Source organism: Carcharodon carcharias, chromosome 1, assembly GCF_017639515.1.
Source record: "Carcharodon carcharias isolate sCarCar2 chromosome 1, sCarCar2.pri, whole genome shotgun sequence".
Lineage (NCBI taxonomy): Eukaryota > Metazoa > Chordata > Chondrichthyes > Lamniformes > Lamnidae > Carcharodon > Carcharodon carcharias.
Genome location: NC_054467.1, coordinates 155,532,538 through 155,559,525, shown reverse-complemented (window position 1 = coordinate 155,559,525; position 26,988 = coordinate 155,532,538). Strand labels below are relative to the sequence as shown.

The following is a 26,988-nucleotide window of genomic DNA, read 5'->3' as shown; positions in this document are numbered from 1 at the left end:
ACTAATTAATTTAGTGATCAACCTAATTTATCCCATCATCTCTCCTACAGCCTTACTATAGTCAGATCCTGCACTTTGACCTTTAATCTACATTTCTTAAAATCCAAATTTTAAAAGGACATTTCAGTACTGAAGAAGCATTGGATTATTGGAGCCTCCTTCTGTGTTAGCCAGCAAACAATATCGTGTCTGCCTGTTCTGGTAGTTTAGCTGGATGTGGTACTATTGAAAGAAGACTGTAAAGTTCTCCTGATGTCCTATATACATTTTATAGTTGTAATATTTTTGAGACATGATGCTAAGTGCAATGTAAGTTCATTGTTTCTCCATCTCCCTTGTGCTCGTACTGTGTGCCCAAATTGGGAAGAATTCTTTTTTTCAGCATTAAATATCCCCATCCTCATCGAATACAAAAAACCCTTAATCTTTAGGCATTAGTAAAGCCCAATTTTTGAGCTCTATTAAGTCTGAATTAGCCTGATCAGTTTTAACGTGTAAAAAATTAAAGCAATGCATTCAATATTAATGTGTTTGCTGGTGCTATAAAATCATTTTAGATTTATTTTGCAAGTAATTTAAGAATTTTTTTTATTGTGCAAAGCAGAAAGTTAAGAGCAATGCTAATTTAATCCTGAAACTTTTTTATAATGTAATGTAAAAAAAATACTATTTGAACCATCTGAAAAGGCAGTGTTAGGATTACATGCTAATACAAAATCAAATACTGCAGATGCTAAAATTATGAAATAACAGAAAATGCCGGAAATACTCAGCAGGTCTGGCTCTATCTGTGGAGAGACAAATGGAGTGAATGTTTTTTTGGGTTGATGACCATGCATCAGAAACAGGGAAATATAGAGATGTAGTAGGTTTTGAACAATTGAAAGGATGGGTTAGGGGGCGGCGTGGGTGAGGGGGAAAGAACAATAAAAGGACAGTCTGTGAATAAGTGGAAAGAGCCGGAAAGATTAAATGACATATTTCATGATGCATGGCCAAAGGGAATTGTAATGGGACAAGTAAAGAAACAAAATATGTGTCTAGCTAAGGTGTGAATATCTGATCACTGTTACCATTTTGTTTCATGTTTTTTTACACTGGTTTGTTTGTTCTCGTTTCTCTCATTTCCTTTACTTCGCATTCAGTCAGCAGTTAACCTGCCATTCACACCTCCACTAGATACATCTTTTGTTTCTTTACTTATCCCATTACAACTCCCTTTGGCCATTCACCATGAAATTTTGTCATTTAATCTCTCCTGCCCTCCACTGTGTCGCTGACCTTCCCTTTCGTTCTTCTTCCCATCGTCCCCTCTTTCACTTACTCAAAACCAATGATATTTCTAACCATTCACTGTTCTGATGAATGGTCACAGTCCTGAAGTACTAAACTATTTCTCCCTCCTGATGCTGAATATTTCCAGCATTTTCCATTTTTATTTCAGGATTACATGGTCAGGTTGAAATTTTAATCTGGACAGAGTCACCATAAAGCTTTGTTTGTTCAGGTCTACATGTAAATTTGTTTTTACTGCTTTTAACAGTATAGTGTCTGTCCTTCATTACCCTAGGGTGTTTTTTTTTTCAACCATCGTTAATGGAACAATGCCTATTCTAACTCATACATTTGACATTTTTATTTTTTTGTTTGAGCAGTGGATGGTTATGTGCATGACTCTCTGGATTTTGCTTTGCCGAGGATTGTTGCTACATGTCTAACCAAAGATGTTGTTTTGAAACCTAATGGGGTATACAAGATTTTATGTTTCAATTGATCCCATTTTCTGCATATAAAGAAGTTATTGTATAGCTGGATAATACGTGATATAAATAGCTTGAAAATGTTAAAACCAGGCAATTGATCAGATTTGATAATGATTCAGACTCAAGTGGGTTTAGTATTTCGGTGCTTGGGTGGAGTAATAACATTTCATCTTGAAATTTGACATATCTAGAAGGAAAAGTATGCGAAGGGTGGATTTGGAATTCAAATCAGAAAATCGTTATTGAATATGTCAGAGATGTTTACAACAAGTGGTCTATGTACGTAAGTTTCTTTAAAAGTTGTTTAACTTCTTCAGGGATACTTTAGAAAAGCTAGAGTCCTATATACCATGGGGCTGGTCGATGAAGCTGTACAATCATTTCTTCAGTGTTTGGCCTTGGATGAAGATTTTACTCCAGCAAAAGTAGAAGTGGAAAAGGTACTGTTTTTATATAACTATAAGGATTTCTGTAGTTGACTGGGCTTTACTTACATTGTAGATGGATGTGTATTCTGCAGAGTTGATTACAGTCTAAATTCTCTACGCATTTGTTTGAGAGAATGCTGGGCTATATGGATCACCTCAGATCTTTTCCTGAACTACATTATTCAAGAGTGATTGAGCACATATATTTAATTCTCATTTGAGTGAGATGATTGTTTTACATTGTTTTGGATTTGATGCAGGAGTTACATTTCAGTGGTTACCAGCTAATTAAGAATAGGTATTTAGTCCTTGCCTCTGAGCAAGGACTTCCTATAGTTGGTTAATACATCAAGTACAAAAGCAAAATACTGCTGGAAACCTGAAATAAAAGCAGAAAATGCTAGAAGTACTGAACAGTTCAGGCAGCATCTGTGGAGATGGAAACAACTAATGTTCCTGATCGTTGGCCTTTCATCAGAACTGGTCATCAGCCTGAAATGTTAACTATTTCTCCTTCCACAGTTGCTGCTTAACCTGCTAAGGATTTCCAGCATTTGCTCTTTTTTTTATATTCTATTTAAGTAGTCTGCAAATACTTTAAAAAAAATCTTTGAATTGTTTTGATCTAATTTGCTTTTTTTGTAGTTTCACTTCATCTTTCAATTGAAGTCATACCTACCTGGTACTTAAAATAAAATTGAAATAGCGTGGATGCTGGAAATCAAAAACAGAAAATGCTGGAAAAACTCAGGAATGGCAGCACCTGTGGAGAGAGAAACAGAGTTAATGTTTTGAGTCCAATGTGAATTTGCTTTGGAACTGGAAAGGGGTAGAAATGTTATGGGTTTTATGCTGTTGAATTGTGAGGGGCAAGGTGGGAGCAGGCAGAGCAAAATCGAAGATCAGGGATAGGTTAGAGGGCAGGACAGATTAAATTACAAAGATGTTTTGGAACACAACAAAGTGGTAATATTAAACACTAAAGCTTTGGTTCAAAGTAGGTGTTAATAGCAGAATCAAGATCAGCTCCGCCTGAAAGCAAAATAGCAGAATGTTTTAATATTAGAAAAAGGGTCAGTGCTGTCTGAAAGCAAAAAACATGAGAAGAAGATACAGTGGGAATGAGGTACAGACTGACACTTGGCAGGGAAATGGGATGGGGAAAAGAAAAAGAAAATCTAAATGGAAGAGAGAGTTCATGGTCTGAAGTTGTTGAACTTAATGTTGAGTCCAGAAGGCTGTAAAGTGTCTAAGAGGAAGATGAGATGCTGTCCCTACAGCTTGTATTAGGCATCGTTAGATCATTATAGCAGGTCAAGGACAGAAATGTGAACAGTAAGCAAGATGGTGAGTTGAAATGGCAAGCAGCAGGAAGGTTGGGGTCATGTTTGCGGACTGAGTGAAGGTGTTCTGCAAAGCGGTCACCCAGTCTGCGTTTAGTCTCCCCAACGTAGAGGAGGCCACATTGTATTTGCTGCTCGCAGTTGTCTGAATTTAAAGATGTGCAAGTAAATCGTTGCTTCATCTGGAAGGAGTGTTTGGGCCTTGGACGGTGAGCAGGGAGGAGGTAAAGAGGCAGCTGTTACACCATCTGCAATTGCATGGGAAGGGGATGAGATGTTGGTGATAAGAGTGGACCAGAGTTTCACAGAGGGAACGGTCCCTTCAGAGTGTTGGCAGAGTTGGTGAGAATTGGTGGTGGCATCATTATGGAAATGGCAGAAGATAATCCTACAAAAACGTAGACTGGTGGAGTGGAAAATGAGAACAAGGGAGAACTCTATCATGGTTCAGGGAGGGAGGGTGAGGGCAGAAGTGCAGAAAGTGAGTCAGTTGCGGATGAGGGCCCTGTCAACTGCAGTAGGGTGGATCCTCGGCTGAGGGAAAAAGAAAGACATGTCAGAAGCACCGTTGGGGAAGGTAGCATCATCAGAAAAGATGCAACTGAGACGGAGAAACGGGGAGAATGGAATGGAGTCCTTACAAGGCGTAGATTGTAAGGAGGTGTAGTCAAGATTGCTGTGGGAGTTGGAGGGCTTGTAATGAATATTGGTCGACAGTCCATCACCAGAAATGGAGACAGAGGTCAAGGAAGGGAAGTGAAGTGTTGGAAATGGACTGTGTGAAGGTGAGAGAGGGGTGGAAATTGGAAGCACCGATACAGTCATTGATGTACTGGAAAGAGAGTTGTGGGAGGAGCTATGAATAGGGCTGGAACAAGGGATGTTCCACATACCCCACAAAAAGACATGCATATCTAGGGCCTGTGCAGGTATCCATAGCCACACTTTTTTTTTGAAGGAAGTGAGACAAGTGAACAATTTAGCCAGGCAGAGGCAGATGGTGGTGGATGGGGATTGTTTGGGCCTCTGTTCAAGGAAGAAGCAGAGAACCCTCAGACTGCCCTGATGGGGGCTAGAGGTGTAGGTGGGTTGGACGTTCATAGCGAAGAGGAGGCTAGGGCCAGCAAACTGGAAATTGTTGAAATGGCATAGAGCGTCAGAAGAATCAAATGTAGGTGGGAAGACAAGGAGAGAGAAAATAGTCAAGATAAGATTAGTTCAGTCGGGCAGGAGCCGGCTGAAAAGATAGGCCTATCAGGATAGTTGTCTTTGTGGATTTTGGGAAGGAGGTAGGAAGAGGCTGTATGGGGTTGGGGACTGAGGTTGGAGGCTGTGGCGGGAAGATCTCCAGAGATAAGGTCATGTTAAAGTGGAGTACCATGAAACTGGAGAGAGGAAGGAACATGATTGGTTACTTGAAATGCATAAGAACAGTTCTTCAGGGTAGTATTTTGGACTCACATCTTCTATTTCATCAATGACCTTCCCTCCATCATATGGTCAGAAGTGGGGATGTCTGCTGATGATTGTTCAGTACCATTCATGATTCCTTGGATACTGAATCAGTCTGTATCCAAAAGCAGCAAGACCAACGTTCACATTATAATTGCTAGGCAATTCTCCAACAAGAGAATCTTATTTATTTGTTTATAAGGTGTGGGCATCGCAGGCAAGGCCAACAATTATTGTCCATTCCTAATTACTCTCGAGAAGCTACTGGTGAGCTGCCTTCTTGAAATGCTGCAGTCCATGGCATTCAATGACATTACTATTGCTGAATCCCCATCATCAACATCCAGCGGGGAGGGTTACCATTGACCATAAATTGAACTAGACCAGCCATATGAATACCTTGGCTACAAGAGCAGGTCAGAGGCTGGGAATTCTGTGACCAGTAGCTTGCCTCCAGACTCTCCAAAGCCTATCCACTGTCTACAAGGCACAAGTCAGGAGTGTAATGGAATACTCTCCACTTGCCTGGATGAGTGCAGCTTCAACAACCCTCAAGAAGCTCAACACCATCCAAGACAAAGCAGCCTGCTTGATTGGCATCCCATCCACCACCTTCAATATTCACTCCCTCCATCACCAATGCACAGTGGCAGCAGTATGTACCATCTGCAAGATGCATTACAGTAACTCGCCAAGGCTCCTTTGATAGTACCTTCCAAACACATGACCTCTACTATATAGAAGGCCAAGGGCAGCAGAAGCATGGAAACAACACCACTTGCAAGTTCCCCTCCAAGCCACACACCATCCTGACTTGGAATTATATCACTATTCCTTCACTGTTGCTGGGTCAAAATCCTGGAATTCCCTCCCTAACAGCACTATGGGTGCACCTACACCCCATGGACTGCAGCATTTCAAGAAGGCAGCTCACCAGCACCTTCTCGAGAGTAATTAGGAATGGACAATAATTGTTGGCCTATCCTGCGATGCCCACACCTTATAAACAAATAAATAAATTGTATAGTTTTGCACTTTGGAACATGGATACTTTTTTGACTTGAACACCACTCCTCTATACAGAAAAAAGAAAAGCAAGTGTTAACTGCTTATTTCAGCAGAGAAACGCTTTACAAGAAATCTGTTAAGAATTGTGGAGAATTGCAATAAATCAATTCTTTGAGAATTTGAAATGGTGTAAAGCTCATCTAATAATGTTCTAGCAATTTTGAGCCTTGACTGAAACATCTCTTCAAAAAGATGTCCTGTCTCTTGGGTAGTTTGTTTAGTGAAGCCATGCTTCCTGGACAAATGTTGATTGCAATTTATATGTAACTACAGATGATTTCTGGCATTTAAATTATGCAGCATTTGCATTACTGGTGTTGCACTAATGACTGGAATGATGAAAATAGGGAGCTACAGTTATGTACATCAGTGATCAGGCAGTGCTTGTATGCACAAAGTCAGGCCACCCAAGTTAAAATCTCTCAACGTTGACTTACTCCAGTTAAAATCTCTCAACCTTGGGCTGGGTAACCTTTCATTTTGGGAGCCTGTCGTCAACATATGTTACTCTGTGTAACATCATTGTATATTGAAAGATTATCATGAGATGGTAAATTAAGGGGGCACATATGCTGTCCCTTTAAAGTAGGAATTTTAAATTCCATTCAGCCATTAAGAATTTTCCTCCTTCCATTTGTTTTATTTTTGTCTTAGTGAAATGCTTATGACTTGATTGGCACTGGGAGGAATTATTGAAGCAGATGATGTAAAGTGGTTTGAGTTTTATCATTTACCCACCTATTTGCTGTCAAGTTTGTTGCTTCTGAGCACTTCCAGCCATTTTTCCTAATATTTATACCTGATTTTTAAACAATACTTTAAAGCTTAAAAAATTAAATGTCCGCGTAACATTTTTAAAAAAGATAATGGTATTCTTTAATATAAATTTTCCACACATATTAACACTTAACAACATATTTATGCCATGCATAGATTTTGTGTGATTTGCTGTCACCTGTTCTTGAGAATGTCAAAGGATGTCTACACATCAGAAACAAAGATTTACCAGATCACTTGTCTACTAATGTAGGCTGCTTTCGAATGACACCAAATTCAACAGAGCTGAAAGGTGATGAGGTAAGTGATAGCGCTGTGTTCTCTATTTACATTCTTTTTCGGATTTTTAGATTGTTGTGCTCGTTTAGTGTCAACTTCAGCAATTCTGAAAATCACATTCAGCAAATATGAACCCATAGGCCTCAGCAGTTCTTGTTTAATGGGGCAACAACTAAACAATTGCATAATTCTGGTTGTGTATGTAACCAAAAACATAGCATAGAAGTTATAACTTGGATGTTACGAATTTGTTTAACAGCAACATGACGCAATCGGCATTGAAAGTAGATAATGTAAAGCATTTGAGTTAATCACTTACCCAACTATTTGCTTTCAAGTTTGTTGCTTCACTTTACTAGGCATTAAATTCCTTTCAGCCGCTTTGCTAATATTTATACTTGATTAAACACATTTTATTGGATTAAAAATTAATTTTAATACACATGTAACTTTTTAAGGAAAATGCAGATTATTTATAACAAATTTTCCACATGCATTAGTAGTAATTTTGTGCATGTATAGGTGTTTCAAATAGGGAGAAATTAATGATGCATTAAATATTAGAATATTGCTTTGTGAATAAATTGGATTGGAAACATACTTTGGCAAATGAGATATGATCCTAGACCAGACTCCAATTTTGTTATGACCTCGTAATGGGCCAGTAACTTTTTTGTAAAGTAGACGAAATTTGAAATCACAGGTACTTGGAGAATAAGGCTACAAGATTCCATGGTTTTAAACTGACAGAAGAAGTTTTACTATACAAAAGTTAGCAATGCAGTCAAAACTATTTATCTTATATTCTAACATCTAGAATTAATGAGGTAAACATGTATTAACACAGTCGAATGCACCACAATCTGCACATTAAATGGCAGATACAACCAAGACAGATCCCACGAATTTCTCAACAACCCGCCCGGACATCAGCGTTCACTGAGTCACAAAATCCTTTAAACTCTTGCCTTCCTCACGAGGGATTCAGCTTCCCTTTTGAGCATGTAGCTTCTGATTTTTCTCAACAACTGCTCCAAATCAGGCTGTCCCAATGACTATCAGCTCCCAGTTGCTTAGTCTCTTCTCCAGAAACTGCATCCCACTGGATTCACAAGGCTGCACCCCAGCATCTAACCACCAGCATGATCCCAGCTCTCTGGCTGCTCTGAGCAAAGCAGCACTACTCTTGGACTTCTGAGCCCCATCTCGCAGCAGCACGCAGATACCAATGGCTCATGGGGCTTCTGAGCCCCGGTTGCTAAAGGCAGCACTTCAGCTGCCGACTCTTCAGCACCTGTCAAAAAATTTCAGGTGGGCTCATTTTTTGAGCCACATCCTGGTCCTGTAATTGTTGTTTTCATGTCATCTTTTGCACATGAGCGGTCTGCGCCTCCCTCTGCTTGCATCAATGCCAGCTCTCATCTCCATCGCAAGCGCCACGAAAGCACTGTCATTGGGAGATGTTTTTGCTGTCAGTCTGTCTCTGCTCTCTGCACCTGTGCTGGAGCCCTGAACCTTTCACACTTGACCCCATGGGGGGTGGTGGTCAGGGAAGCCTCATTATAGTGAAGGTTTCTTCACAATAGCTTTATAGATTCTGTACTATACCAATTCTTTACAAGTTCTTACTAAACCTCTAACAAATAGCTTATTGCATATTGTACAAGTAACTTTCCACAATTACAAATATTGTATTTATAGTTATTATAGCTTAACCAAAACAAAAGCAAGTGCATGTGGCAAGTAGCATTAACAGGATCATAACATCATAGAATTATCACAACTCAAGAGCCTACATTTTCTTCTACACTCTTAAAACTCTGGACAGATCAACAGCAATTATGTTGTGTTCTAATAATCTTTTCATCGTCAGCCGAATGTAGTGAAGATACATTGAAGTTCTCTTTTAAAACCGCTTGACCAGCTTGTGCTTCTATTTTGTCTTGTTTCGGCTTTCCTGGTGGAATTGCAAGCAATACATTGGCAGCCGCTCCCTCTTCACATATGGATGCATTATAGGCATGCATGTGGTACAAGTGACTTTCATATCAGTTTCCCTACTTTAAAGCAGAAGAACATGGGGCTTTTCTTGCTCTTCTCTGATGGAAGCATGTCTCCAATTAATCCTTTAAGTTTGTAAAAGAGAGCGTGTATTTCTGATTGACAACCAGCTTCAAAATTATCTTCCTCAGCCATTTCCTTTGGAGCAGAGTTTGTCATTTCATTGTTTTGATCAACAGCAAATGAATAAATCTGCATTGAGGGTGTTTTGCTCCCTTCTAGTTCAGCAAAGAGATGTCCCACAGCTTTCTAAGCATATTCATATTCTCCCACTGACACTTCAAAAGTGGAACCTTCATCTCTACTACCTTCATGATTTCATCCAAATATTTGTTTACTCTCATTTTCCAATTCTTTTCCAAGTTTATTAATCTTTTCATTCGGTTTGGTGACCTCAGCTCCCTTTGTTTGTCATCTTCAAAACCCTCATGCAAGTTTGACAACCTCACATGGGTGTTCAGTTCATTACGGAATCTTTTCCTGTGGTTGCTGAATGCTCTTTAGACTTTCAGTTTACTTATTAAACGTTACTCGTTAAATGTGTTTCTCAATTTTTCTTAGCTGCTTTTAAAGTTTGGATCTGCTCTTCCATGCTGCATATCTCCTTTTTTTTGTTCTTCAGTTTGCATTGGAGTTCAAAAATTTCATTGCCCTTTTCATGACAAGGTTCAAGTAGTTCATCAGTCTTGTTTTTAATTCTGCATTCAGCCAACAGTTCTGATTCATCAGTAATTCCTTTTCCTGTTCAAGGCATTTTTCATGATACTTAATAGAGACTTCTGATACTTGAAGTTCATCAAATTTTAATTGACGATCCATCTTTGTTGATTTACTTCTACAAGTTTTATCATTTAGACATTTCAACTCCTCATTTAAGTGTTCTACTTCTGTGACAGACACTTGCATGTTCTCATCACTTTTTATTTATCATTATTTAACTCATTCTTTTGTGTGGTTTGCTACGCTGATAACTTTTTCCTCATCAGATTCTAGTTTCTCATGCAATCTTTCACATTCTTACATCTTTAATACTAACTTTTCTCGGCTGTGCGCTAGCCATTATTCCACTTCATCCTCTATCAGTGATAAGCTTCTCTAGTTTGGAGACAGGAATTTTGGGGAGTTTGGTAAGTTCAGCACTACTAAGCAACTGCTGCAACACAATTGCCACCATTTTATCGTCTGTGCATGCTGAATCATTACCCAGTATAATATCTGCCCTGTCAATAGGTAAGTTAGGAACAACTTCCACAGTAACAATTCCGTTTGCTGAGTCACTTCATAAATTAACTCTGTACAAGGGAATGGGTTCATAACTACCTTGAATGCCCCCATTATACTTTTTCCTTGCATCAAACTATCTGGAATGCAGATCATATCATTTGTTACTACTGATGACTGAACTGTCCCAGTGTGTCTCAAATATTAGTTTGTTTACTTGTTCTGCTGGAGGAGTAAAGGCATGCCCCTTGGTGTCAAAAACTCTATAACATCCAGTAACTTGACTCACTTCATCAGTATCCAGGGAAGAATTCCCTTTACTATCCCAAGCCCTGTCCCTATTCTAGTGGGTTCTGGGGAACATGTTGCAATTGTACCATTGCTACTGTTTTAACACTTGTTTCCTTTACTGATATAATCTTATCCAAAGCTGACTTTAGATGTCCTCATCACCGATTAACATTCAGCTTCCAATAATTTGCTTTTACATGCCCTGTCTTATGCCAATGAAAGCATACTATCATCTTTATTGACTCGAACAACTTCTTCCTTCTCCCTAAATTCAGAATATTTTCTATTCCTCCAGTTTTCCTGTGGGTTTACAAATGGAGATCTATTAGATCTATTAGCTGCCTATGTGTTATATCATGCCCATCTGCCAGAACTGCTGCTTCCCTTATTTTAGAAACCTTGCGGTCTTCCAGGCATGACCTGATAGTTATTGAGATGCTGTTTTTAATATTCTTCCGTTTATCATTAGAGTCCTCTCATTTTCAAAATTCTGTTCAAGTTTCAGGGCTGAGCCACATTTCGTTTTCATTGGCAAATTATGCAAAGGTTTCATTCAGTCTTTTCTTTAAAGTCCAAAAGTTTAATTGGTATTCTTTGGGGACAAGCTCATAAGCATTAAATTTTGCAGTTTTAATTCTCTCAATCTGAGGATTGTTGTTCTGAAAGACTAGAATAAACATTAATTGCTTTCCCCACTAAAACACACTGCAAAATTAGAATCCATATGTCCTGCAGTCATCTTAACTCTGTAGCTGCTTTTTCAAGTGAGATAAAATATCTTTTAACTCCATCCTCAATGAACTTAGGCACTAAACGAAGATTTTTTGTTATATCAAAGCTTGGAGAGTGGGACTCGACTCCAGAGGTGTACTGACCATTACTATTTTTCAGTCCTTGAACTTTCTGGGAACATGAGGGTTAAGTTGGCAAGTTCAATAGTGACCAATTTGACTTAATCCCAACATGTTTTATGTACATTCCCACAGCATAATAGACATAACTGTAAACTTAATATGCAACCGAAAATTAAGCAGTTACACCATTAGTTTGATCTTTTCGTCCATAACACAAAACTGCCCAAATGACTGCTCACCTCCCAGTTGCTCTGTCTCTTCTCAAAGACTATGTTCCACTGGATTCACAAGGCTGCACCCCATCATCTAATAATCAGCACAATCCCAGCTCTGGCTGCTCTTCCCTGAGCCCCAACTCTCAGCAGCACAGAGCTACCAACAGCTCCCAAAGGGCTTCTCTGAACCCTGGCTGCACATGGTGCTAATGGCAGCACTTCAGCTGCCACTGTTCCGCTGCTGACTCAAAATTGTTCATGTGGGCTCACTTTTTGTGCCATACTCCCGTCATATGGCTGTTTTCACACCATCTTTTGTGCATGCGTGTGTTGTCCCCCTGCCTCTCTCTCTGTACTTCCATCAGTGTTGCCCTTTGTCTCCATGGCAACATGAGACACTCTTGCTGTCGGCCCCTGGCCCTTTTTCTGTGCTTGTGCCTGAGCCCTGAAAACACAGATTTCCTCACAGCTCAGAGGCATGAGTCATCTGCTTGTAAATTCCTGACCTCAGCTGTGGTGTTGGGGAAGGGAACCATGAAAAGGCCATGCATTTCTACAGGAGAGAAGTGAAGATACATGATTACTCATGTACCTCCTAAACCACTTAGAAAGACCTGGGAATAGGCTACTGCTTGTACCATCAGGCAGACCACAGAACAAAATAATATGAAGAGAAGAGGAATGAAATGTTTTGTATAAGTTTTGTGAGGCTTATTTTTAAGCGCTCTTCAATTTCATTACTGGAATATAGTCTACTGGTTATGCCTCTAGATTAACCCAGAGGTTGAATTCATATTCTGCAGTAATGTGAAATTAAATTTGCAATTTTTGGGCTTGCAACAGAAAATTACCATAAACTATTGAATTGTCTTTTATTTTAAAAAAAGACTCCTTCAAGGAAGGGAACCTGCCATCCTTAGCGAGTCTGGGACACATGCGACTCCACATTATGGCTGGCTTTTAATGCCCTGAGAAATCTAGTTATGCCTAGCCAATATCATGCCAGTAATGCCCATATCCCAAATACAAGCTACTAAAAAGTAAGTTGAAGCAAAACCTGAACATACTGGCTGAATGAGATAACTGCAAAGCTAAAAAATTGAGTCTGAGCTTTCTCTTCCTTTGCCATTTTTGATTTTCATTATTATGTAACTAATAATTGGTATGTATGCTGCAATATTCAAAGATAAAGTGATCAGTTTTCACAATTTGACATAATTCTCAGCATTTCAATCTCTTTCAAACATTTTTGCCAATATTGATTGTTTGAGAGGTGTTGAATGTATTTGTATCATTTTTATTTGTACTAACAAACTTTTGTTGTGAATCAGCAGATATCATATGTGCCAAACTCAGCAGAGGGAGAGTTAGCATGCCCAAGTTGGACCCAGTCAGTTCAATTGTTACATAGGGTGGAGAATCTTGTTGGTTTGAAAAGGATTTCTTCGGCTCCACTGCTTTCATGCCAAGAAAAGGCAGTTCTAATGAAAAGAAAGCTTTCTTTCAGTGATCAAGAAATAAGGGAAACTGATGATGGAAAGAGTAAGCACCAAAAGCAGGGTCAGTTATTAATTGAACTTTGTAATGTAAGTTCACATGTTAAGCTGTTTAGGTAGCTCCTAAACTCAAAGCTCAACTACTTAAGGAAAATGAGTAAATAGCAATAGCTCAACTATTTAAGGAAAATGAGTAAAAATAATTGACACACCTCTCTTTTCCCCTCCCCTCCCAACCCCCCCCCAAAATCCCTGGCAATATCAAAATTATAACTGCTTAATGGATAAATTATTTTAATATTTCTTGCGTTTCGTTGACCAACAATATTATTAAAATGAGGGAGGCTCCTTTTTGTATTTACAGGACCTTTTTTAAAGAAATGATTTTATTTGATTGTAATGATTTATTATGCAGAACCTTGTGGTTACTTGATGTCATGTGTAACACTCATCTGGTATCGTTGGACTGTTATGAAGACAGGCTCTCTGAAGTGTAGACTTAAATGTTTAAAAATGCAATTCAATTTAATTCCACTTTGTTGCAAAACACTCCTTTTATGTGATAGAAGTAACCTACACCTTTGAGCCAATTGAGAATTTCTTTTGGATGATGAACAAGTTTTTTATTTTAAAATTTCTTACTGGAAATGTGTTTTTAATCAGATACTGAACAACTGTTCCATTCATCAAGTTCTGAGAGAACAATAACTAAGGATCTAATCGATGCATCAGATTTTGAGTGTTCTCTTTGTATGAGGTAAGAAAACATTTTGTTGGAATGGCAAATAATGTACCAGAATAAACCCTGAGACTACCACACCTCGCTGATAAATCTGTTTGCCCATGCTTGTTCTAAGTTTTCAGCTTCTATATCAGTGCTTAAAAAAAGAGGTGGCTTTATTAAGTAACCACACCAGACTGAAATACTTGGATGACTTAACTTTTAAAAAATGAACTAATGACTTGTTTAGGCAGGTTTTCTGGGTTGCAATTATAAGGTAGCTTATACTTTTTGGCTTTAGTTTAAAATTGTTTCAGAAATTTGAATTGTCCCCTCTTATTTTCACTTTATTTATTTTAATAAAGTCCTTGCTATTGCCTTTTTTCTTTACCTGTTAGACTTTTTCAAGTTTATTTTAGTCCCTCCAATCTAATTTTTCATTTCCTTTTACATTTTTTGTATTCCTAATTTTAAACCATTTATTATGGAACATTATATGCTGTTTTTTGTCTTCAAAACTTCTATACTCCATTCATCTCCTTCCATTTGAAGATTTATTTCCCAGTGCTACATTAATAATTCTTACTTACCTAGGAAGGAACTATTGGTGCATCCTATTAAGCATATCTGACTTTAGCCATGTGTACTACATATTTCAGTCTGTTGAATTACAGTTAAAATCACCCAATATTGTTGTCCTGCTGCACATCTCTAAACTCTCAGTAGATTTCCACATCTATTTCACCCTTTGACTGTAGTGTTCAAGGAGAATTATAACACTTCCCTTTTTCCATTCTGTCCATATGGATTCTATCTTAGTGCAACCCAACGCATCCTTACATTCTACTGCTGTGGTGTAATCCTTTAGTGACTTTTTCAGCCCTCCTAATTTAAGCTGTATTAGGGCTATATTCCTCCATAGTTATTAAATCTTAAGTTTTTTAAATATTGTTTTCATTCACGTGCATATCACTTAATCCTGACTCCAGTTTTTTTGAAGCATCTTTTTATTCTCTTTAATTTGTCATATTCCCTGTAGCCCTCCTAAGATGTTTTTATTTCTTACTCTGATAAGAGTAAGAGGGTGGTGGGAATCTGGAACTCACTGCCTGAAAGGGTGGTAGAGGTAGAAACCCTCATAACACATACAAAACTATGGGCCTAGTGCTGGAAAAAGGGATTAGAATAGTTAGGTACTTGTTTGACTGGCGCCGAAGGGCCTTTTTCTGTGCTGTTGACCTCAATCAGACCTCTAATTTCTCACTTTGTTTTAGCTCACCTCATTCACATGGAGCTGTTTATTTTAAAAATTGCTGCCTTTTATATAGAGGTTTCAGTAAACACCTGTAGTTGTGTTTTAATGTTTTGAGTTATTGCAGCTACCTTTGTAATTTAGTATAGTACTAAATGTAATTTTGAGTATTGCTGAAAAAAGCAAAACTCAAGTTCTGTACTACCAAACGACTAAATGTAATTTTCTGAATTCGGACACTTGCAGATTGTTCTTGGAACCCATCACTACACCTTGTGGCCACACTTTCTGTAAAGGTTGTTTGGAACGAAGTTTGGATCACAATCCACTATGTCCACTATGTAAAGACAGTCTAAAAGAAGTAGGTTGCAGACCATGCTGATTATGCCTTAAGGTTTTATAATGGTCATTGTTTGACATTAACAGAAGAATTCCATTAAAAACTTAAATGTGCACATTGTAACATGAAATGCTTGGTGAATATTACAGGCTCCTCCAATTAATTTTCATCAGTTTGATGTGTCCATTTGACAATCTGGTGATTACTTAAAACCTGAAATGACAGTAGAAGGCTGCCGTTTTAAGATTTGTCTGATAGTCAACAAAGGTCTTCTTTATTTTCTCGATTCAGTGATTTGGAAGGTCATACTCTGAATCCAGTAGTTTGATGGATCTGGTCTATACCATAACTTTCTTAGTACTTTGCAAGTGGACAGATCTTCATGTAGGATGGATCATGTCAAGCATCAAGCACTCCTAGGTCACATCTAATTACTAGATGTGGAGTAAATCTCCAACTCTTCAGTCTCTGCCAACAATTGAAGAGCAACCCTTATTGCATCAGTATGTTTGTTTTCTTGTTTCCCACACCAGTGCCTCAATGACTTTGGCATTTTTGGGCCATGAACTTGTAACCAGCTGACCTGAATATGCTCAAACTTATTTCACATGGGATCTGTCTCTTTGTAAGAGCCCTTTCATGTCATCTTGCCTGGGCTTCTGAAAAGCCAGTTGTTCACCTTTGTCATCAATCCACTATTTACTGCAGGTAGTTCGCTTTGAGCCATATTAACCAGCAATTAACATTGATAAAATGTAAGGCGACGAGGATTACTTTCAAGAGGGTCTAGCAATTTAGTAACATGAAATCTATATTGGCATCACTGTAATACAGCCCCAGAGCACTTGATAAGAACTTGTGCTACTCTGTTCCTTCTGTAAAATATACCAGTATGAGGGACTCTTCCATATAACTGGATGCAGGCCAATTATTCTCTATGGTTAGAACAGCTACTGCATTCAGTTTTACCCTTTTGGATACATTGGCAATCTTGTTACCTGAACATTGGGGACGTTTAAGGATACCGCAGGCATTCTGATTAGCCAGCAAAACTGCTAATATTTTTGATTTGTGGAGAGTTTTGAGTGGCAATTCAGTGGCTTCCTCTACTTTGTGCACAATATTTCATCCCTACAGTGGTGGAAGGAAATCAACAAGGCTGGCCAGAATGCTTCGAGCCTCCTTAAAATGGATAGAGGGTTTTTTAATTAGTTCATGGGATGTAAACTTCACTAGTTGGGCCAGTATTTATTGTCTATTCCTAATTGCTCTTGGGACGGTGGAAGCAGGTGACCTTCCTGAACTGCTGCAGTCCATGTGGTATAAGTACACCCATGGTGCTATTGTGAAACAGTTTGGTGCAACTGAGTGGTTTGCTAGGCCATTTCAGAGAACAGTTAAGAGTCAGCCACATTTCTGTGGATCTGGATTCACATCTAGGCCAGACAAATTTCCTCCACTAAAGGTCATTCGTGAACCAGATGGGTTTTTATGATCCAGTAGTGTCGTGATCACTATTAATGAGATTAGCATTTTATTCTAGAATTATTAATTAATTGAATTTAATTCACTTAGCTGCCATGGATGTCTCCAGGCATTAGTCCAAGCATCTGGATTACTAGTCCAATAACATTACCACTGGGCTACCATTATTCCAGCTACAATATGAAATGCATTTTTAAAATGGCAAATGATTAAATTGTCTCTCTTATGCAGTACAAAACTTGTTTGATTACTTACCCATCATTTCCTCTGCTCCCCACCCCCAGTCAAAAATGCTAATCGTTTGTAATGTAGCTGTGGTGAAATTAACAGCTAGTGTATCATGTGTATTCTCTTGGAGTTTCAGACATCTCTGTCTTAATGATAGGAATGTATTGCATAAAATAAGCCAAGTGATTAAAATATCTTTTTCTTTAGTATCTTGAGAATAGGAAATATGCTGTCACCTATTTATTGGAAGAAATGATTGCAAGGTACCTTTCTGAAGAACTGTGTGAAAGGCAAAGGGTTCACAATGAAGAAACCGCAGAACTTTCAAAGTAAGCTATTAATCATAAAATACCGGGTACCGCTGGAGATGAGATTTTAAAATAAGTGATCCAAATAGATGTCCTTTTTGATTAAGGAATAGCAAGGGATTATTATTACTGAGTATATTATGGACTACCAATCTGTATTTTAAAAAAAAATTGAGAAAGTTTGTAGAAAAGTTAAAGGGCATTATTGATATTATTGTCTTTATTGTGGGAAATTTTAAATATTCACAAACAGGCTGAACTAGGAAGAACTAAATACTGTCTTCGTTGTTGGCCATGGTCGGACCCTTTTTTTTTGTGGTAATTTTGTGCCTTAAAGGAATGTATAGTGCTGCAAATTATGTATTAATTCTTGCATTTAAAGTTATGGTCCAAAAATGAATGGGTGAGGTTAGAAAATCCTTTACTTATGAGTTACTTAGAATGTGCTACAAAAATTACTGAAAAGGTGTTTGGATTTTTAAAAAAATGCAAACAGGAGAGTGGAATTACTTTAGGTGTCTTGTGTGGAGGAAAATGGGCTGATGGCTGGATTTTGTATTGTAACATTGATAAATTGATGTTGGTATTTTATTTGTGCAAATAATGTTAGATTTGATATTGGAAATTGTTATATTGATGGTTTTATATAGAAATCTGATTCTTAAAGCTTGTTCACGAATGAATTTGAAAGAAGAGGCTTGTATTTACATAGAGCCTTTCACTTCACATTGTCCCAAAGCGCTTCACAGCCAATGCAGTACTTTTTGTGATACAGTTACTGTTGGCTATAGGAAGCACGCAGCAGGGCCCCACCAACAGCAATATGATAATGACCAGAATCTGTTCTTAATTTTGTTAAATATTGGCCAGGGCACCAAGAGATCTCTGCACTTCAGATCTGTGCCAAGAGTGAGTGCAGCAATCCTTTATCATTGGAATATCTATCTAAATTTTGTGCACAAGACCCTGGAGTGGGACTTGAACCCACAATCTTCTCTCACAGGTGCAGGAGTGCTACTACTGAGCCAAAGCTGGTACCATTGGGTGTTTGGTTATTTATCACTCTTATCTAAGGGATAAACATAAGAACAAGGGGCCATAGGAAAAAGGACCAGGAATAGCCCATTCGGCCCCTCGAGCCTGCTCTGCCATTCAATTAGATCATGACTGATTTTCTACCTCTGCCATTTTCCTGCACTCCCCATATCCCTTGATGTCTTTACTATCTCAATCTATTGATCTGTCTTGAACATAATGACTGAGCCTCCACAGCACTTTAGGGTAAAGAATTTCAAAGATTTACCACCCTCTGAGTGAAGAAATGCCTCCTCTTCTCAGTTCTAAATGATCTACCTCTTATTCTGAAACTCCCTGTCCTCTGGTTCTAGAACCCCAGCCAGGTGAAACATCCTTCCTGCAATAAATCCTGTCGAGCCCTATAAGAATCTTGGTTTAAATGAGATCACCTCTCATTCTTCTAAACTCTAGAGATTACAGGCCCAGTCTCCTCAATCTCTCCTCATAGAATAACCCCGCCATCCCAGGAATCCACCTGGTAAATCTTCGCTGCGCTCCCTCTATAGCAAGTATATCCTTCCTTACGTAAGGAGACCAAAACGTGATACTCAAGTGCAGTCTCATCAAGGTTCTATACAATTGCAGCAAGACATCCAGTACTCCATCCAGTATTCTATCTGCCATGTTCTTGCCCACTCATTTAGCCCAAATGCTCTTTGCATCACCCTCCACACTCTCTCCCTCTCTCTCCCTCTCTCTCTCTCTCTCTCTCTCTCTCTCGCTCTCTCTCGCTCGCTCTCGCTCTCATCAAACTTGGAAATATTGCATTTGTTCCCACATCCAAATCATAGGTATAGATTCTGAAATCCTGGGGCCCAAACACTGACCCTTGTGGTACCCCACTAGTCACAGCCTGCCAACCTGAAATGACCTGTTTATTCCTACTGCTTTCTGTTCGTTAACCAATTCTCAATCCATGCCAGTATATTACCCCCCAAACCCATGCACTCTAATTTTGTTTACTAATCCCTTGTGTGGGACGTTATCAGAAATCTTCTGAAAATCCAAATACGCCACATCCTCTGGTTCCCCCTTACCTATTCTGCTAGTGACATCCTCACAAAACTCCAATAGGTTTGTTCAACATAATTTGCCTTTCATAAATTCATGTTGATTCTGCCCAACCTACCATTATTTCCTAAGTGTTCAGTTATCACATCCTTTATAATAGATTCTAGCATTTCCCTGCTACAGATGTCAGCCAGTATGTTTGTAGTTCCCGAGTTTTCTCTCCCACCTTTCTTTAAATATTGGGGTTACATTTGCTACCTTGCAATCTGCAGGAACCATTCCAGAACCTATAGAATTTTGGAAGATGACCACCAGTGCATCCACTATCTCAACAGCCACCTTTTTCAACACTGTGGGATAAAGGTCATCAGGTGCAGGGGATTTATCAACTTTCAGTCCCATTACTCTCTCCAGTATTATTGTTTACTAATTAATTAATTTCAATTTCTCATTCCAGCTAGTCCCTTGGTTCTCTAGTATTTCCGGGAGGTTTTTTTGTATCTTCTTCCATGAAGACAGACCCAAAGTATTTGTTTAGTTTCTCTGCCATTTCTTTATTCCGCATTATAAATTCTCCTGTCTCTGCCTGTAATGGACCCACATTTGTATTTGCTAATCTTTTCCCTTTTACCTACCTATAGAAGCTTTTACAGTCAGTTTTTGTTTCTTGCTACCTCGAGCTCCAGGTTTTGTACTCTCGCTCAAGTACAAAACATGGAGCTCAAGTTTCTGCATCTGGTGACACTTCCTTGCACATGTGGTTGTCTAAGCCACAGGAAGTGCCTGTGACTTTCCACATGTTACAGAATGGGCAGCCCAACATGGCCAATCTTCCCTGCCTTGCCTTAACTTTATAGACTATTATAAACCTGGAGACTAGCAACTTAGACATCACACTTTGAATTTGTATCAATGCAGACTGAATCCTCTAGCTCCTTTAATCTGGTCCACTGCTCTCCGAGCTCTTAAGTAGCTACCATAACTTAAATTCTAAGTGAACAGCGCCTCTTCTCTCCTCAACAAATTCCCAAGCTTGCATTCAGTGATGAGCTGCACCCACTGACCAGCTGTTGTCCTCATGCTCAATTTATTCTAATTTATGATTAAATTATTCCACTTCCAAGTTTAAAAATTTAACACCGTTGTTCAATCTGTTTCTGTTTAGCCTGTTTTTTTTTTTTGGTAAGTCATTAGGGTGCAGGGTGCAATATTTATATCCAATGTTATGAACTATACTTAAATACCAGTGACTTGGGTAAGTAGGTTTAGTATAGGGGGCTCTCTTGCATTTTGGTAATAAATGCAATACATCACAGGTACATTAACTTTTTATTACATTGTGTTACTGGGCTTTTACGTTGTGTAACAGACTTTATATGATGTGATCAAAATGATACATACTTACTATTTAGTTTCATAACTGTCCTTACAATTCCTGATTTTCAGTGTTACAGTTCAGAACCTTCTGCAATCCAATTGTTTCTTTCCCACTGACAGTCAGGCCATACCTGCTACCTTTCTAGACAAATTAGAATGCAAATACCAATGTTAGTCAGTTTTGTTTTTTGGAGGTGAGATAACATGAAATATGCCTTGATGCTGATATTCATTTGTCTCTCTGCAATCTTGGAAAATTACCCTGTAACATTTGTTCACGGAATTTGCCCAAGTTTTGATTTGTGTACTTTCAACTTCCTCTTATGTGATATAGTGGTTGGCAAAATCATTATTTCATGGGGAAAGCAGGTTTTGAACCAAGGATTTGAAAGAACTTAAGAAATTTTATGAAATATTAAGTCCTATTTATTGTTTTTTCTTTTCCAGTTTGACCAAAAATGTTCCCATTTTTGTGTGCACTATGGCATATCCTACTGTGCCTTGTCCTCTTCATGTTTTTGAGCCACGGTATCGGCTTATGATTCGAAGATGCATTGAGACTGGTACAAAGCAATTTGGAATGTGTATCAGTGACCCACATAATGGGTATGTTGTAAACCAATTATGACTTGTGTTTTCAAGTTATTTGCAATTAACCATTGTAGCAAGGCTCAAAATGAGGGGTACATAACTACACTTTAACTACTTTTATGATAGTAATTGGATATTACTGGGCAGAGGAAAACAACCTTGCATTCCAGGATGGAATCATGTCTAAAATAATGTGCTTGAGCAAGGAATATCGGTAACACTGTAACATCATGACATTACAAAACATCCTTTAGTGAATATAGGCAGTTTATTCCAGTGTTGGATGAAGAATGACTGCCTCATGGAACACACCTTAGGTTAGGTACTTCAGATTTGTTATGTGGCCAGGGATAGGGGGTGTGGCTGCAAGTGAGGCAGGTATAGGGACCCAGTAGGTAGCAGTGGAGGAACCCTAGCCCTGCAATTGTCCAACAGGTTCAAGGTTCTTGCAGCTTATGTGGTGAGAGCAGGAACTGCAGGGTGGATGAGCAACTGCGGTGCAGAATGCCATTGAAGTGAGGAGTGAAAAGGAATTTAGCATAGATAGAGGAATAAGTATGTTTCTCTGCAGCTGAGAGTGAGTGTCCCAGAAGTGTGTTAGCTGCCTGGTGCCAGGATTAAGAACATTTCTGGGCTGGAGAGGAACTTAAAGTGGGAGTAGGAGTGGAGGGATTCGGCTATTGTGCTGCACATGGGTACCAACAATACAGGTAGAACTAAGAAAGAGGGAGTATGCTAGATGCTAAATTAGAAAGCAAAACCACAAAAGTGGTAATCTCTGGATCGTTACCTGAGCCACGAGCAAGTTGGCATAGGGTAAATAAGATCAGTGAGTTGAATATGTGGTTCACAGATTGGTTTGGGAGAAATGGGTTTTGATTCGTAGGGCACTGGCACTAGTACTTGGGGAAAATGGGAGCTGTACCATTGGGATGGCCTTCACTTGAACAGTGCTGGGTCTAGTGTCCTGGTCAGTCATATAACTAGGGCTGTAGAGAGAGCTTTTAGTGAGGTGGGTGAGTGGTGTGGAGTGTTTACATGAGGGATGATTTGGAAAGTGCAGGGTGGTGATGTGGGTAATGGTAATCAGAATGTAAGAGAAAGGAAAATAGTGTACAGTCATGATTGCACAGCCAGTATGGAGATTAGGGAAAATGGTTTTAAGATAACAGAGGGGGATGAGGATTTGGGTGAAGGGAGATTTAGAAATTCAAAGATAAAAGTTGAGGCAATAGAAAAATATATTGTAATCATGTATCGGAAATACACATCAGAGTCAACATGGTTAAAGAGAATAGTGTTTGACTAATTTATTAGATTTCTTTGAGGAAATAGCAAGAAAGATGAATGAAAGGGAACATGTGGACGTGGCTTACTTGGATTTCCAAAAGGTGTTTGATAAGGTGCTACATCAAAGGTTACTACACAAAATAAGAGTTCACAGTGTAGGGGGTAACATATTGGCATGAATAGTGGATTGGTTAACTAAGGGGAAACAGTAGGGATAAATGGGTCGTTCTTGGGTTGGCAAGCTGCAATTATTTGAGTGCCACAGCGATCAGTGCTGGGGCCTCAACTATTTATGATCTGTATCAATGACTATTGTTGCTAAATTTGCTGATGACAAAGATGGGTAGGAAGGTAAGTGGTCAAGAGATCAACGTCTACAAAGGGATATTAATAGGTTAAATGAGTGGACAAGAATGTGGGAGATGGAATATAATGTGATTAAATGTGAAGTTACCCACTTTGATAAGAAACGGAAAAGCAGAGTTTTTAAATGGAGAGAGACTGGGGAAAGTAACTATGCAGAGGGATCTAGGTGTCAACACAAATCACATGATATGCCAGTACGGCAAGCAATTGGGAAAGCAAATGGTATGTTAGCCTTTATTACAGAGAGATTGGAGTAAAGTTTTTGACAGTTGTGTATACCCTCGGTGAGACCACACTTGGAGTATATACAGTTCTGGTCTCTCTACCTAAGGAAGGATATATTTGCCATAGAGGGAACGCAAAGAAGGCTCATTAGGCTCACTGAAACACAAAATTCTTAAGGGACTTACCTGGTAGATATTGGGAGAATATTTCCCCTGATATAGCATCTAGAGCTAGGTGGTCACAGTCTTAACACAAAGGGTCGGACGTTTGGGACTGAGATCAGGAGAAATTTCTTCATTCAAAGGGTTGTAAGCCTTTAGAATGCTGAGAATGATGAATGCTGAGTTGTTGAGTATATTCAAGTCAAAGATCGATGGATTTTTGGATACTAATGGTATCAAGGGATATAGGAATAATGCAAGACGGAGTTACTGATTTAGATGATCAACTAATGATCAACAGGGTCCTGCTCTTGTTTCTTAAGTCCTATTTTTTGATTTCATGAAAATGATCTCCATTACTTATAGGTTTACAGATTATGGCTGTATGCTGCACATAAGAAACATTCACTTCCTTCCTGATGGACGATCTATTGTGGACACTGTTGGAGGAAGTTGTTTCAAGGTTTTGGAAAGAGGGCAAAAGGATGGATATTACATTGCTAATATTGAATACTTGAAAGATGTTAAGGTAAAGATCATTTGCAGCACTTAAACATAATGCAGATTGCAACATGGAGTGTTAATTTCAATGGACAGAAAATCTAGTCAGCCTACTGACCTCTACACTTAAACTTTTGATGTATACTCTCTGGGCAAAACTTTACACCAGGAGTCCAGATGTGTATATTCCCCTCTTAACCAACATGTCAAATGTTTTTTGTATGCCTTCTGTATTTAATAAAAAATTTGGGTGTACTGGTATAACAAAGCATGGACTTGTTATATATGGTGAGGTGAGATGAAAATGAGTTATGATCTTCCCAACCAAGAGGAAATCAGATTGGCAATCCAGACAAGCAGTTCTTGTACTCTATTGAGGTAACAACATCTATTGGTATGATGTGACTGTTGTGTGTATTATCCACTGGATGCACTGCAGTAACTTGCCAATGCTTTGGCAGCACCTCCCAAACTCTTATCCTTCACTGTTTGAAGTAGAAGAGCAGCTAGTGAAATGGGAACACCTGACACTTCCGTGATTCCCTGCAAGACACTCTCTATTCTCACTTGGACATATTCACCATTCCTTCTTCTTCACTAGATTTAAATCCCAAAATTCCTATCTAAAAGGACTGGGGGAGTACCGTCACACAGGTTGCAGAGCCTTCAAGAGAAGGCTCGACAGTTTGCGGCAACTGATCATGAAGAACAGTTTATGATTTTTCCAATAGCATCCACATTCCAGGAAAGAACTTAGGCAACTGATTACCATGCTTTTTTTTCTTGTTTCAAAATGACAGCAAGCTGAAAACAAGAGAATAGATTCCAAAATGAATGTATTTTTTTTAGCAAAGTGGGTGATATTGGCAAGAATGCAATTCGTTCAGTATCCCTTTGAGAAGGTGTTGATGGACTTTTCCTTAAACTAGTTCTGTGCAAAAATTTTTGTTCTTCCATTCACTAGACTGCTTGTACTTCAACTGTACAATAGCTTTGATTATTGTCAACATTCAATGAAATTGTTAATACATTTTGTGCATGATCTCATTCCTCAGTGCTGGGATTCAACCAGATGGTTAATTAGAACTTAGTTTTGTTTATTTTGTCTTTAGTTACCATATGCTATAATGTCACTATAGTTTGGCTCAAGTGGTTATTACTGTAACTTGCTGTATCTTTGTGGTTGCCAAATTTCCTTTTCCAATGTGGCATATTGGATATAATAGACTTTTACAAAAAAATGCAGTTTGCTGCTATACCTTAAAAGTCAGCATTTAAATTTAAATTCATGTTTGTTTTTAGGTTACAGGGGAGGAGTTGGATAAACTTGTGGATCTTCATGATGAAGTATATGCACAAGCTTGCAAATGGTTTCAAAACTTGAAGAGTAGATTCCACATTCAAATCCTTCAGCATTTTGGACCAATGCCAGAGAGAGAAACAGATTTGCAGGTATTACAACTCTCAAATCATACTTATTTTTCTTGAAATGGATTCCAAGGTGAATAATATTGTAGTTCAATGCTGTTCGCATTATTTGAATTTATTAATAAATTGTGGGCTTTTCAAATTCTTATCTTTGCACATTGATAGAAGTCATAGTAGAAATAGGACTCAAGTGTGATGCACCATTCCACTTTCCAAGAGATGGGAAATTCACACAGCAGGAATTGGGCAAGTATTGGGTGACACAAGGCAAGTTGAAGATGCAGCCATAAGGAGACTTTTGAATATGTAAGGCAGGTGAAGCAAAATGGAGGAGTTTAGGAAAGGCTGTGATAGCTAAAAGCTATGCCATAGGTGGTAAAGTAATGGGAGGAGGGGAATGTCAATATCCCAGATTAGAGTGGAGATGCAAGTTAAATATTTATGGCATTCAGGGGTCATCATAAACTTTATTAATCTAAGCTCAGTTTGAAGTGTAAAGTCACCTGCATTTTGGAAATACTGTGTAAGCTTTGTCTTGACATTGATCATTTGATGGTTTGAATGACCATACAAATGCAGCTTACCCCTTAATCAACACCAGTAAGACTATTGTAAAAGCAAAACACTGCAGATGCTGGAAATCTGAAACAAAAACAAAAATTACTGGAAAAACTCAACAGGTCTGAGCACATCTGTGGAGAGAAAGATAGAGTTAATGTTTCGACTGTGTATGTCTCTTCAGGACTAAAGAGAAGTAGAAATGTGGAATATATACTCTTTAAGGGGGATGGGACATGTGAAGCTGAATAGAAGGCCAGTGATAGGTGGAGGCAAAGGAGAGATTGCAAAAGATGTCATAAACAAAAGGTCGAAGGTGTTGATGGTGGTGATACTGGCTAAAGGAGGTGCTAATGGTGACATTAAGAGTAAAAAGCAGGTTGAGCAAGTGACAGATGGACCTAGTTTGGGGGGGCGGGGTAGGTGACAGTGTGAGAGAAAAGATTGAAATGGGCTAAAAAGTGGGGATAAAACAATGAATGGAAATAAATTTTAAAAATAATAGAAATAGGTGGGAAAAAAATACATAAAAATTTAAAAATAAATATTTGAAAAATGGGGATCATAAAGGGGTGAGGATGAAGGAGAGAGTTCATGAACTCAATGTTAAGTCCGGAAGGCTGTAAAGTGCCTAATCGGAAGATGAAGTGCTGTTCCTCCAGTTTGCGTTGAGCTTCACTGGAACATTGCAGCAGGCCAAGGACAGACATGTGGGCATGAGAGCAGAGTGGTGTGTTGAAATGGCAAGCGACAGGAAGCTCTGGGTCATGCTTGCGGACAAACCGAAGGTGTTCCGCAAAGTGGTCACCCAGTCTGTGTTT

At 38.7% G+C, this 26,988-nt stretch overlaps 1 protein-coding gene across 4 annotated transcripts in view; it reads left to right on the top strand.

The window, feature by feature from the left end:
- lonrf1l (LON peptidase N-terminal domain and ring finger 1, like) overlaps positions 1-26,988 on the top strand; it is a 34,733-nt gene that overhangs the window by 4,041 nt on the left and 3,704 nt on the right. Inside the window, exons 3-11 of one of the 4 annotated variants that reach the window (XM_041191202.1) lie at positions 2,081-2,203; positions 6,988-7,131; positions 13,087-13,312; positions 13,912-14,005; positions 15,468-15,582; positions 17,482-17,603; positions 21,495-21,653; positions 24,047-24,209; positions 25,484-25,633. In XM_041191202.1, coding sequence (XP_041047136.1) covers positions 2,081-2,203; positions 6,988-7,131; positions 13,087-13,312; positions 13,912-14,005; positions 15,468-15,582; positions 17,482-17,603; positions 21,495-21,653; positions 24,047-24,209; positions 25,484-25,633 — 1,296 coding nt within the window. Of the gene's footprint in view, positions 1-2,080; positions 2,204-6,987; positions 7,132-13,083; positions 13,313-13,911; positions 14,006-15,467; positions 15,583-17,481; positions 17,604-21,494; positions 21,654-24,046; positions 24,210-25,483; positions 25,634-26,988 lie in introns of all 4 variants that reach the window. The other 3 variants (XM_041191212.1, XM_041191192.1, XM_041191222.1) reach the window with 3 other exon arrangements.